The sequence below is a fragment of the Physella acuta genome, unplaced genomic scaffold (assembly GCF_028476545.2).
Source record: "Physella acuta isolate Inbredline_101_S28 unplaced genomic scaffold, ASM2847654v3 ptg001184l, whole genome shotgun sequence".
In the NCBI taxonomy this organism is placed as follows: domain Eukaryota; kingdom Metazoa; phylum Mollusca; class Gastropoda; family Physidae; genus Physella; species Physella acuta.
This window is the reverse complement of record NW_026732701.1, coordinates 26,626-41,138: the sequence shown is the minus strand read 5'-3', so window position 1 is coordinate 41,138 and position 14,513 is coordinate 26,626. Positions and strand designations below refer to the sequence as shown.

The window sequence follows — 14,513 nt, the reverse complement described above, 5'->3', positions numbered from 1 at the left end:
ACAGCCTATAATAGCCCCTGACCTACCTTGACCACACCTCTATCCCAACCCCTGACCTACCTTGACCACAGCCTATTACACCCCAGACCTACCTTGACCACAGCCTATCCCAACCCCTGACCTACCTTGACCACAGCCTATCCCAACCCCTGACCTACCTTGACCACAGCCTATCCCAGCCCCTGACCTACCTTGACCACAGCCTATCCCAGCCCCTGACCTACCTTGACCACAGCCTATCCCAGCCCCTGACCTACATTGACCACACCTCTATCCCAGCCCCTGACCTACCTTGACCACAGCCTATCACACCCCTGACCTACCTTGACCACAGCCTATCCCAACCCCTGACCTACCTTGACCACAGCCTATCCCAGCCCCTGACCTACCTTTACCACAGCCTATCACACCCCTGACCTACCTTGACCACAGCCTATCCCAGCCCCTACCTTGACCACAGCCTATCACACCCCTGACCTACCTTGACCACAGCCTATCCCAGCCCCTGACCTACCTTGACCACAGCCTATCACACCCCTGACCTACCTTGAGCACAGCCTATCCCAGCCCCTACCTTGACCACAGCCTATCACACCCCTGACCTACCTTGACCACAGCCTATCCCATCCCCTGACCTACCTTGACCACAGCCTATTACACCCCTGACCTACCTTGACCACACCTCTATCCCAGCCCCTACCTTGACCACAGCCTATCCCAGCCCCTACCTTGACCACAGCCTATCACACCCCTGACCTACCTTGACCACAGCCTATCACACCCCTGACCTACCTTGACCACAGCCTATCACACCCCTGACCTACCTTGACGATGGGTGCAGGACCCCCCGCCCTGACGAAGTTCTCGATGATGAGGATGGCCCTCTCGAAGTTGATGTTCTTCTCTGTTGGTGGAATGGGGATGTCGTACTGTCGCATTACGATGATTGCCTGGTGGAGAAAAACAAAATGCAATACAGTCTCATCCAAAAGTCCCGAGTTCGAACCCCGTGAGACTGAGGCTCGTTTGCTGGGGACAGCAACCCATTTAGGTGAGAAAACAAAATATTCAAACAAATGCTACCTAGACTACTGATTTATTCACTAATTAATTTACATTTTAGTTCTAACTTACCCACTTAAAAAGAACTTAGCACTACGGCTTATAAAATTAAAACCATTAGAGAACTTACGATTTTTTGAATATGTAAAAACGCAATTTAGTAAAAAAAAATTAATGGTGACAGGAAAAAAAAGCATTAACTTTTAAAAACAAAAATTTTTTTAAAAAAATCGCTAATCCAACACCCGGCCATTTAATTTGTGTGTGTAAAACATAGACTTCCAAATGGTTCCAAATGTGTGTTGCCAGAAAGCATATTATTCACCCAAAATTGAATATTTTATAACATGTGTATAATAAGTACAAAATTACTTCCGGTTTCATTAAGGCAAGAAGTAGTCAAAGAAACAATTACTAGCAATGTAATAGCAATTTAGCAAACACTTTTGATTTTTATTTGGATTAGTAGAGTCTGTGTGTTTTTTATTATGGGAAGCAATTGTTCTGACTTTTATTGTTTTACTCTCCCTGGCCATTCCGGTAGACTTCAAGGAGATATTAAGGTCAGATTTTGAAAATATTGGAATTGATAAAATAATTCTAAACGGCTTTTCAACGGCTCATATTCGATACAGAAATATAAAAACGAGTGTAATCAATGGTTCCCAAACGGCTTTAATTTTTACAAATGTAACTATAGTTTTATCGCTTGCCATATTTTAAATTTTTTTTAAATATAATTGCATAGACTTTTCAAGCCTATTTTTATCAATAAAATTTGTGAAACTAAAATTCTGACAATACGTGTTTAATTTATATTATTGAAACATGTGACGATTGGAATGTGACGTCATGTGACAAAATGTATGACAAACCTGTTGAAGTGTTCTGATCAACGACACCTCCTCCATTGTCAGCACTTTCCGTCGTGACGACATTTCCGGTCTATTTTCTGAAATTAAAAATAGATCTACAGGTCATATAGCTGTATAAACATAGCGGGCTTATTTGGGTTGGATACAATAGCTTATGCAGGGGGGGGGGGGGGAAGCAGACTTTCAGGCATTTCTTCGCCCCTCCCCCGGAAAATTTTGTCCGCCCCCCCCCCCCCCCCCCAAGATATATTTCTGAAAGAAACACTGCTGCAAACTGGCACCTCTTTGGAAACTTTTTAAAGTAAACATTTATTTTTTATCGGCACATTGATGTACATCGCTTCCTTACAAGATTTCTTTTCATGCAGCATTTAGGCATGTAATACATGGCTAGTGCAAAATTATGACACCATTTATGTTAGGTCCTTAAGTTTACAACACGTATTTGGCATTCTAAAAATAGGCATGCGATGATTTTAAAAAATCTTGACGAGTAGTAGCACTTGAATAAAGGGGTGTTGAGTTAATGTCCAATTTCAGAAACATAAAAACTGAAAATTACAAAAATGCAGAGAAAGAACTTATCTAACGAAATTTCGAATCTCGATGTTTAGCAGCGCCTATATCATATGTCTCCGGGCGCCGACCTTAGGGGGCGCCAAAACGGGTTGGAAAAATAAATTGAAAGCTTGAGGGGGGTGCAAATCGAAAGTTTAAGGGGGGATGCAAATCGAAATCTTGAGGGGTGGTGCAAATCGAAAGTTTGAGGGAGGGGGGTGCAAATCAAAAGCTTGTCCTCGGGCGCCGGGAAGGGTCGCTACGCCTCTGGTCTCGGGCACAAAAGGAAAAGATGATGATATCAAAAAGTGGCAGTTTTTCGGAACTTATAAAGCTCCTATCAGAGAAAGATGATTTGTTGAAACAACAACTTATTTTAAGTGACAGAAATGCTATGTATTTAACTCCAGTTGTACAAAACAACTTTAAAAAGTCTATATATGAGTTAAATTTTAAAGAAGATAGTAGGTGAAATTAAAATAGCCAATTATTACAAAGTGAATGTAGATTCAGCTATCGACATGGCAGAATTGATCAGTTTTTTGTGTGTGTCTATCCGGTATGTTACTGCACACGGAAAGGCTATTAAAAGATTAATTCAATTATGTCAGTCCGAAATCCTAATATATAAAAGCCCATGTGCGCACTTCTCTCTGTCCGCAAAATATTTTCACAGGCTATCATATCAGTATATTCAGCGATATATGGAGAACTTGATAAGTAATTTTGTTGAAAATAATATGGGAGATGTTTTAAAATGTATAAACACAATTTTATTTAAAGAAGAAAAATAAAAAATAAAGGCATCTTCGAATGTAGAAAAACAGTTTTAATTATGCAACCCGAAAAGGGTTTACAGTTGGGACAAGAACAGCAAAATCGATGACATCACATGTCATATGTTTGAAGTACGGAAAGTACACAAAACCAATGGCGTCATCTTCCAATTTTAGAATTCGAAGAAATGAACTAATTCATTAAAATTTGAATTAGATCTATAGATTTACTTATCGAGACGTAATTTATGAAATTTATACCATTTCCTCGGCCAAAACTAATACAATTTACTTTAACAACGTAAATACTATTGAAAAGCCGGGTTTTTAACGGAGACATTTAAGTCTTTTAATCAATGCGTGCATTTAATATGGTGTTGTGTTGACTAATTATGTATATAATTTGGTTTTATTTTTTCTAATAGGTATTGATAGCCTATGCTATTTTAAATGTGTCGGAATTTTAGCTATATAGTTATCTCTTTGCTTTGTCACTAATATCGTTAAACCTGTAGTAAAGCACATTGCGTTTTGACCAATAACTATTGTTTAAAATATTCTTCTAAAAAATGTACATTAAAAATATATAGACCGATAATTCACGTGTAACGGGTACCAACGGCTAGTTTGTGTCTTGTTTCAAAACAAACACGCACCAAACACGACATGTTACTGTGTTTTAACAAAATCATAAAGTCTGATCAACCCTCTTTCTTAAATCATGCTTTCTTTCTAGGGCTCGTCAGTAGTCACAAGTACCCAAAGATATAAAATGTAAAGTTTTTTATAGCACGTAAGAAATTCATGTACCTTTACTATGACTGGTCTATGACTCGTGATTTTATGAAAGGTGAAGATCTATTTAGATATTGTCGAAATGCCTTTGGTATTATCACGTCGAAATAGTACAAGAAACTAATCCTCAAACACCTTACCACAATACAAGAAACTAATCCTCAAACACCTTACCACCATACAAGAAACTAATTCTCAAACAACTTACCACCATATAAGAAACTAATCCTCAAACACTTTACCACAATACAAGAAACTAATTCCATAACACCTTACCACCATACAAGAAACTAATCCTGAAACACCTTACCACCATATAAGAAACAAATCCTGAAACACCTAACCACTATACCAAAAACGTATCACCAAGCACCTTACCACCATACAAACAACTAACCCCCAACACCTACCACCATACAAACAACTAACCCCCAACACCTACCACCGTACAAGCAACTACTGCCCCCCCAACACCTACCACCATACAAACAACTAACCCCCAACACCTACCGACATTGCTGACCACCATACAAACAACTAACCCCCAACACCTACCACCGTACAAGCAACTACTGCCCCCCCCAACACCTACCACTATACAAACAACTAACCCCCAACACCTACCACCGTACAAACAACTAACCCCCAACACCTACCGACATTGCTGACCGCCATACAAGCAACTAACCCCCAACACCTACCACTATACAAGCAACTAACCCCCAACACCTACCACTATACAAGCAACTAACCCCCAACACCTACCACTATACAAGCAACTAACCCCCAACACCTACCACTATACAAGCAACTAACCCCCAACACCTACCACTATACAAACAACTAACCCCCAACACCTACCACCATACAAACAACTAACCCCCAACACCTACCACCATACAAACAACTAACCCCCAACACCTTACCACCATACAAGCAACTAACCCCCAACACCTACCACCATACAAGCAACTAACCCCCAACACCTACCATCATTGCTGACCACCATACAAACAACTAACCCCCAACACCTACCGACAGTGCTGACCACTATACAAGCAACTAACCCCCAACACCTACCACTATACAAGCAAATAACCCCCAACACCTACCGCCATACAAACAACTAACCCCCAACACCTACCGCCATACAAACAACTAACCCCCAACACCTACCGCCATACAAGCAACTAACCCCCAACACCTTACCACCATACAAGCAACTAACCCCCAACACCTACCACCATACAAACAACTAACCCCCAACACCTACCACCGTACAAGCAACTACTGCCCCCCCCCAACACCTACCACCGTACAAACAACTAACCCCCAACACCTACCGACAGTGCTGACCACTATACAAGCAACTAACCCCCAACACCTACCACTATACAAGCAAATAACCCCCAACACCTACCGCCATACAAACAACTAACCCCCAACACCTACCGCCATACAAACAACTAACCCCCAACACCTACCGCCATACAAGCAACTAACCCCCAACACCTTACCACCATACAAGCAACTAACCCCCAACACCTACCACCATACAAACAACTAACCCCCAACACCTACCACCGTACAAGCAACTATTGCCCCCCCCCCCCAACACCTACCACTATACAAACAACTAACCCCCAACACCTACCACCGTACAAGCAACTAACCCCCAACACCTACCGACATTGCTGACCGCCGTACAAACAACTAACCCCCAACACCTACCACCGTACAAGCAACTACTGCCCCCCCCAACACCTACCACTATACAAACAACTAACCCCCAACACCTACCACCGTACAAGCAACTAACCCCCAACACCTACCACCGTACAAGCAACTACTGCCCCCCCCCCAACACCTACCACTATACAAACAACTAACCCCCAACACCTACCACCATACAAGCAACTAACCCCCAACACCTACCGACATTGCTGACCGCCATACAAACAACTAACCCCCAACACCTACCACCGTACAAGCAACTACTGCCCCCCCCAACACCTACCACCATACAAACAACTAACCCCCAACACCTACCGACAGTGCTGACCAGAACGATCTTCTCCGCCATATCCACAAACTCCTGGCTGGAACTCACGTGCCTGATCTTAAAATAGCCACTCACGGCTGGGTCGCTGCCCATGAGCAACTGCTCACACAACAGCAGGTCAAACAGCCGGTCAAAGCTGTCGCCCACCCCCTCCATCTGACACCAGTGACGGGCGAAGAACTCTGCCCTATTCTTGTACTGTTGGTACGACTCGTCAGCCATTTTGGTGCACGAACGGAATTGTTCTCGAAATCCGGCGGCGTTAGGATTCGATCCGGGGTTAAAGTTTCGAATAATCACCATTTTAAAAATTATTTACTTAGATATAGGCCTACTACACACAAGTTGTTTTGAGTTTCCACCACAACGTGAAATATTATCCATTTTTGTTGTGGATTAGAAATAACATTTCATTATTCGATTCAACATTTTGTAAAGGCAAAATTGAAAATCGACGTAGGCCTATGGTTGAATTAGCTAGAAATAAATATCCGTTCTAGAAATAACTTCTTCCGAATTTGCAACATTTTTGTAAGAAACGGGGAAAAAAAAAACACGTAGTGTCAACACAAGAAATGAAAATGAAGTTGAATTGACTCTTAGTCGGTCATTACAGCCTCTAAACCCAGCTTTGTTCTATTAATAATCACCGAGTATGGTACCCGCACAGATAAGCCGTGAGGTTCACACAAATCATGGGGGTGGGGTGGTGCAACGGTAGGGGTAGGGGGTGGTGCAACGGTAGGGGTAGGGGTGGGACAGCGGTAGAGGTGGGAGTGGGACAACGGTAGGGGTGGGGGTGGTGCAACTGTAGGGTGGGGGTGGGACAGCGGTAGTTGTGGGGGTGGGACAGCGCTAGAGGTGGGGGTGGGACAGTTGACGACCACAAATCATGGCGTTAGTGCAACAGGCCGGGTGGGGGCGGGCCATGAGGTGGCAGATTATCCGAACTGTTTCCTATATCTAACAATCGCGGTGATTTTTACCGTAAACTTAAAAGATATATGAGGGCTGGAAACCGGAACTCTCAAAATGTACAAGATAGTAGATGATAGGAATAGCAGGATAAACAAGTGGGTATGACTATATATATATATATATATATATATATATATATATATATATATATATATATGTATATATATATATATATATATATATATGTATATATATATATATATATATATATATATATATATATATATATAATATATATTTAAATATATAATATAATATATAATCATATATATATACATATATATACAGCCATAAATATATATATGTATATATACACACATAAATATATATATATATATATATGTATATATATGTATATATATGTATATATATGTATATATATATATATATATATATATATATATGTATATATATATATATATATATATATATATATATATATATATATATATATATATATATATATATATATATATATATATGGTCATGCTGTTATCAGAGAGTCTATAGACCCGAGTGCAAGAGATAAGAGATCAGGTACAAAGCCATAAAGATCGGAGAATTAGAGAGCATGCACTGATCACGTGACCTGTAAGTACTGATTATGTCTTTTTTTTTTTAAATAATTTTTTTTACAAATAAGGCCAACACATTTTTTGTAAAAAACGATTTATACAGGTAAACACTACTTATTTTAGTCATACTTTTAAAAATCTTTTTTTACGAATAATAAAATTGACAAGATTTGGGGTATCATGTTGCTTAAAAGGACAGTTGTCTGTAGAAAAATAGAAGGCACTGCATGTCCAAGTTTTCTCTGAACAGTTCAGCGATTTATGCTGAAAGTAGAATTATCTTTATGCTTTTAGGCGATTGTGCACAATTTATACAACATATACACGTTTAAACAGTTATTATGTGTGGTTTATGTTGTTATGTGAAAACTCCTACATGATATGATTTTCTTGATCAACCCACATATGGTTTAATTAACTCTTTTTTTGTTAAATAATAATATATAATAATATATTGTTATACACTCATATACGATATAATTTTCATATAATGTTCTATAGCTTTAAAAAAAAACCTCACCCTTTCATATTTTATAACATTTCTAACAACCAATATCTATAGGCCTACTTAAAAACCACAACACATTACGTTACTTCTAGACTTGTGATTTTTATACAAATTATGTTAATAAAAAATTATACAAGCAACTTGTTTCAGCTTCTATAAGCAACTTTCTAAATGTCAAATCATGAGCAACATTAACAGTAAGGGAAATAAAAGAGGATGTTATAAAACTATATTCTATATTACATCCCAACCTTCTTAAACTAAATATAACAAAATGATTCGTCGCGCCTACAAACATATTTGTGTGAAATTTGTGCACGATCCTTGACGATGATCTAGCTTCTACCAAAAACATGGAAGATTTTTTCCCCCTATTTTCTGGGTGATGGAGGAAGATTTTTACAAGCTTTAACTGATTGTTTTTTGTGGGCTTGTGGTTAATCTTATTTGACCAACTTCTAATGTACCGATTTCGTTCAAACATTGTAGAAACATTTCTTCGATGACAATGCATGAAAATTAATTGTTTTCTTTCTTCAAATCAAATAGACGATTAGTCATTCCAATTTTATATAAAAATGTCTAAATTTAGTAACAAATCAAAGTGGTGACTCTATCACACTGTTTACAAAAGTGAACAATCAGGGCTGGGTGTGATTTAGCCTGCGTGGCCATCTTGTTCCTCTTAGGGGCAGATAACTGTCTTTGAGAGCTACTGGTCGGATTTTAACGCAAATAATTTTAGTCGAAGCCTTTGTCGTGTCACTGTCATTTAGGACGCATGACTAATAAAACACATAAAAAACAACCTTGAGGCCTATGGCAATAAACTTTTAAATGCACGGAAATTAAAAATAAAAACCGATTTTTTGCTTCCTTTAATAAAAATCTTTTGTCAAATCAAACAACTGCTGCCTTGTAGTTTGCTCTTGGTTGTACAAAGACTACAGAAGGAAATGGAGAAAAGAAAAAGCCGGCTGAAACGAGAGTCAAGTGCATACATGGTGCATAAAATGTTGGCACATAATACTTAGGGGTCATCCATAAATGACGTCAAGCTTTTTGACGGTTTTTCCTTCCCCTCCCCATCCCCTCCGTTACACATCGTCACAAAAAGCCATTCCCCCCCCCTCCCCTTAAAATGCCTGAAATGTCATTACACCTCAGCCTACAACCCCCCCCCCCCCCTCAAAATCGCTGTTGAATTTTTCTTAAAACATAGTTATCTTGTCTGAACCCTGTCAACATAGAGTATTTAAATCAATTCCTATTACAATTTATTAAAACAGTTTTCTAAAACGCGAAATAACGTCTAAAACTCGTTTTCTAACATTGCTTTTTTTTGTAATGCAAAAGAGTGACGTCACACTGTCTGAACCCCCCCCCCCCCCCTCTCAACAACCCCCTCCCCCGTACGAGTGTGACGCCATTTATGGACGACCCCTTAACCTTTTTGGAGGAAATCACAACCCCTATTTAACACAAATACGAACAAAGAAGAAGAAGAAGAAACAATTGTACTGTATAATTTATCTTGACGCATGGAAGATACCCTGTGGGGTGGGGGGGGGGGGGGTAGAGGTAGAATCACGAAACCAGTTTTATTTTATCTGATGAAGTTATTGCCCGGCATTAAAAGTCAGATTATCTTCACACTTTTTTTTTCAAAATCAAATCAAACAAGCACTAAACCGTCTGCCATATTGTCTGCCACTGAGAAGTCTGTCGTTAATTTTAATCTGACAAATTTTCATTTTTTCCCCTTTCTACCTGGTGTTCTATATTTGTACACACGCCACAGTTCTAGTAAATTCTTGCACCGTTCTCTGACCTCCTGACGTAAGTTCTTCAGCACTCCGCTTACACTTGAGACAAGTGTACAATACATGTCTAAAAAAAACCTTGCAACAAGTATACACGTTCCGTGGGAAACATATTTTCATTTAGCATTAATTTTTGTAACTTGTCGCGAGTTAATTTTTTCTAGACATGTATTGTATACATGTAGACATGTATAGTATACATCTATAGTCTATAGTATACATGTCGCAAGAGAACAAGCGCGGTAAGGCAAATGCCTCTGTGTATACAAGTTCTCAAAATGTGTTTAATCAACTCATAATTTTCTAATATCAGTTCTTCGACATGCGTACAGAAAACTAAAGTTCTCATTGATTCTCAAAGTGTATTTAGCCTATTCTTTTTCTACTTACATCAGTCCTTTGATGCAGTTTTATCTATGCTTAGAAATAATTGGTTCTCAAATTAGGTTTGACAGACTCTTGTCCTTATACACGAGTTCACCCAGGCATATATCAATGTGATATCAATGTGATGGAGGTCTCAAGAAAGCCATAAAACCTGACCGGGCTATTTGAAAGTGTTTCATTAGTTGATTTACGACGGTTGACAAAATCTCCATTCTTTCTCAGTTTTTTGTTGTAGTTTTTGTTTATTGCTTTATGGTTTTCCTGCATTTGCCAACATCGCCATATAACAACATTATAACAATTTAAATTATTTTTTTTATATTTCTTTTATGACACGGGGTGGCACGAAGCTCCACTGGTAGAACAAGTTCAAAAATTCCAACTCAATTTTTTGGCAGCAAGTTTAATCGGCGCCACCAGGCAAGGTCAAGATGTCATCTATTTGAACTGGATCACCCGCCACCTCCCCCAGCCCTCGTGCAACTTCTGGTGGGTGCCCATGAATATATATATATATATATATATATATATATATATATATATATATATATATATATATATATATATATATATATATATTCATGGGCACGCACTGGCTACGTTTATAAATAGGGTCTACTTGTATACCTTTTAATATTTCGAACACGCTCTGAAACGTAAAAAAAATACTCCTCTGAATGTCTTCATTATGACATCGCTATGTATTAAATGTCGGATTTTAAGAGATTAGCTGTTATAGGGACATGTTCGCGAATGGAGATATTTAAGTTACACGACATAAAAACATAGTTACATGACATAGTGACGTGGGTGACATTTGATCAGCACAGTTAGTAGGCAGAGGGACGAGTATGAATGACATCTTCTAACTACATGTGCACATTCACAGTGACACAGATGAAGGATAATTATTGTATGTATACAGCGCCAATAGAGTGACATAGATTATAGGCATGTATTTAATACACTGATGGTGGTGAAATAGACATAAGATTACTAATACGGGCGGACAAAGAATGTGAAACATGGTTGGGTGACGGGGGGGGGGGGGTGCATCGACCTTCACCTTCACAGTCGAGCAAAGATTATAATTGGCACAAACAAAAAAACTTCTTGATTTTTAAATAAACTAAATCTTATAAGGTAAAGCTGATTTGGGTGTTCAATAAGAAGCAAAATAATATTCCGGTTACTTCATCAAAGATGTCAAGTTTAAGTTCCGAAAATTATTGCGTTATTTTATTTTAAAATATTTAAGTGTAAGGTTCTTGGAGATAAAAATCAGTTTTACAACCTGACCGTCAAGGGGGCAAGTGAAGTAGAGTTCATCTATTTCTGTTACCTCAGCATATGAAGGGATAGTAAGTTTGGTCAGCACTATGCCCAGCTGTTTTACTTAACGTGAGTTGAGTACCCATCAGAGCTGAGTGGACTCAAAGACGTTCTATTGACTTGAACCCGGATTCGATCTCGAGGTTTCCGGTCTACAACTAGAATGCTAAACCGATAGTCTCTACCTCTAGACCACGTGACCCCATTCTTGGATATTCAAATTTCTAAAAAGAATTTAATTTGTGTTACACGACGTTTGAGGGCGGTCGGACTTAAGGCTAACGACCCTCTGACAATGGTCGCAGACCGAAATAATCCACGTATCTGTGTCAGTCTTCAAATGTGATAAAGTTGCTTAATATCCCACCGACTTTCCCTGTCAAGACCAACATAATTACCTCCCTTTACGGACCCCCGTAGCTAACATTTGATGTACATTTTTTACACCCGACAGTTAGTTACCACCAGTCATGCAAACAGTGGAAAATTGCTGTACTCTGCCATTTTATGTTGTATAATCAAAGCAATTTTACGTCGTCGCAATCAAAGCAATTTTATGATGTATTTGAAGTCATTTTTTGTTTTTCTATGTGAATGTTATTTTAAAATCGTTTTATGATGTTAAAGACATGTATATTAACCTGATTGCAGCCAACATTTATGTCACACCCACGTCTTGAGGTAATAGTTAACCCTCCTGGGGGCCCTGTAATTAAAGGGAGAGGCCCCGTATAAAGAAGCAGGGGGCCCAGAGACATTCAGAGAAACTAGTATCAGGGCGTTGTATATCGTAACCGAGTTTCTAATTCACAACTAAGTTCTTACACGCCCTATTCTTTTATCTAAGCAAACATCTTTTCAATGCATTGCAAATAGATCTAGTGTATGGATGCCGTTTATGTATTGGTCTCTAGATCTAGTGTCTGGATTCACTTATGTATTGGTCTCTAGATCTAGTGTCTTGATTCACTTATGTATTGGTCTCTAGATCTAGTGTCTTGATTCATTTATGTATTGGTCTCTAGATCTAGTGTCTGGATTCACTTATGTATTAGTCTCTAGATCTAGTGTCTTGATTCACTTATGTATTGGTCTCTAGATCTAGTGTCTGGATTCACTTATGTATTGGTCTCTAGATCTAGTGTCTTGATTCATTTATGTATTGGTCTCTAGATCTAGTGTCTTGATTCACTTATGTATTGGTCTCTAGATCTAGTGTCTTGATTCATTTATGTATTGGTCTCTAGATCTAGTGTCTTGATTCATTTATGTTTTGGTCTCTAGATCTAGTGTCTTGATTCACTTATGTATTGGTCTCTAGATCTAGTGTCTTGATTCATTTATGTATTGGTATCTAGATCTAATGTCTTGATTCACTTATGTATTGGTCTCTAGATCTAGTGTCTGGATTCACTTATGTATTGGTCTCTAGATCTAGTGTCTTGATTCATTTATGTATTGGTCTCTAGATCTAGTGTCTGGATGCAGTTTATGTATTAGTCTCTAGATCTAGTGTCTTGATTCACTTATGTAGTGGTCTCTAGATCTAGTGTCTGGATTCACTTATGTATTGGTCTCTAGATCTAGTGTCTTGATTCACTTATGTAGTGGTCTCTAGATCTAGTGTCTTGATTCACTTATGTAGTGGTCTCTAGATCTAGTGTCTTGATTCACTTATGTAGTGGTCTCTAGATCTAGTGTCTTGATGCCGTTTATGTAGTGGTCTCTTCCCCGCCCTCACCTTAGGGCGACCTGCGCTGTCACAGACAATTAAAGAACCGGCAGGAACTGCCATTTATTAGCTGTCATTAAAGGAGCTTTCGTTAAAGGAGCTGTCATTACAGGAGCTGTCATTACTGAGCTGTCATTAAAAGAGCTGACATTACAGTAGCTGTCATTATAGTAGTTGTCATTAAAGGAGCTGTCGTTACAGTATCTGTCATTATAGAAGCTGTCATTGCACCACTTCCGGTCAAAATTTGAAAGAAGACAGAGAATTAGATCTTTTAATTATATATGTGAAATTTCATCTATCAGAAACAGTACTCAAGTTATAGGCTTTTGAAAAATTCGAAAGTACAATAAGTTCTACTTCCGGTTACCGGAAATCATTGAAAGTCGATATAGAACTACACATTTGACGTTATATTTATATATGAAATTCCATCAACCTAGCTGTAACGGTACTCAAGTTATCGTGTTCACAGACACATAGACACACAGACACACACACACACGTATATAGGCTACACACACAGACATACAGACAAAATCGCAAAATAATGTTTTTCCCCCTTTTGGGGGTCTAAAACGATGAGTCGATTTCGATTTTTTGCACGAATACAATACATCCTCTATATTCGGTATACGAGAAAGTAAAAAACCGAGGGATTTCATAATTTAAGTCACTCATGCACACACGGAAAATAAACGTTCAAGAAAGTGTCAGCGTATACGTGTCATCCCATGTCATCAAGTGGTTGACATTTCGTATACCATGGCATCAGGTGTTATTTGAACACAACCATATGGATGTGCTGACTTTGAAGTGATATGATGGAATGTTAAGAAGAAAATGTAAAACTTAAAAGGCGAATTGGGTCTACAAAAACACCGTCACAAACCCGAGGTTTATCAAAGGGAAGTTATTTTGGTTTTGACCAATCGGATCCCTGCGTTTAAGAGAGCGGATACTCTTTGTTTCAGCGCTTTGAAGAGAAAATTAATTATCTCAGTTTTTAATGCTATCTCAAGTTACGTTATATTACCTCAGTCTACGTCA

At 38.7% G+C, this 14,513-nt stretch overlaps 1 protein-coding gene across 1 annotated transcript in view; it reads right to left on the bottom strand.

The window, feature by feature from the left end:
• Positions 1-14,513, bottom strand: part of LOC131956913 (uncharacterized) — a 53,631-nt gene that overhangs the window by 19,732 nt on the left and 19,386 nt on the right. Inside the window, exons 3-4 of the mRNA XM_059321544.1 lie at positions 1,938-2,014; positions 825-950 (exon numbers count right to left, since the gene is read on the bottom strand). Of these exons, the coding sequence (XP_059177527.1) occupies positions 825-950; positions 1,938-2,000 (189 nt within the window). The 5' untranslated portion in view covers positions 2,001-2,014. The remainder of the gene's footprint in view (positions 1-824; positions 951-1,937; positions 2,015-14,513) is intronic.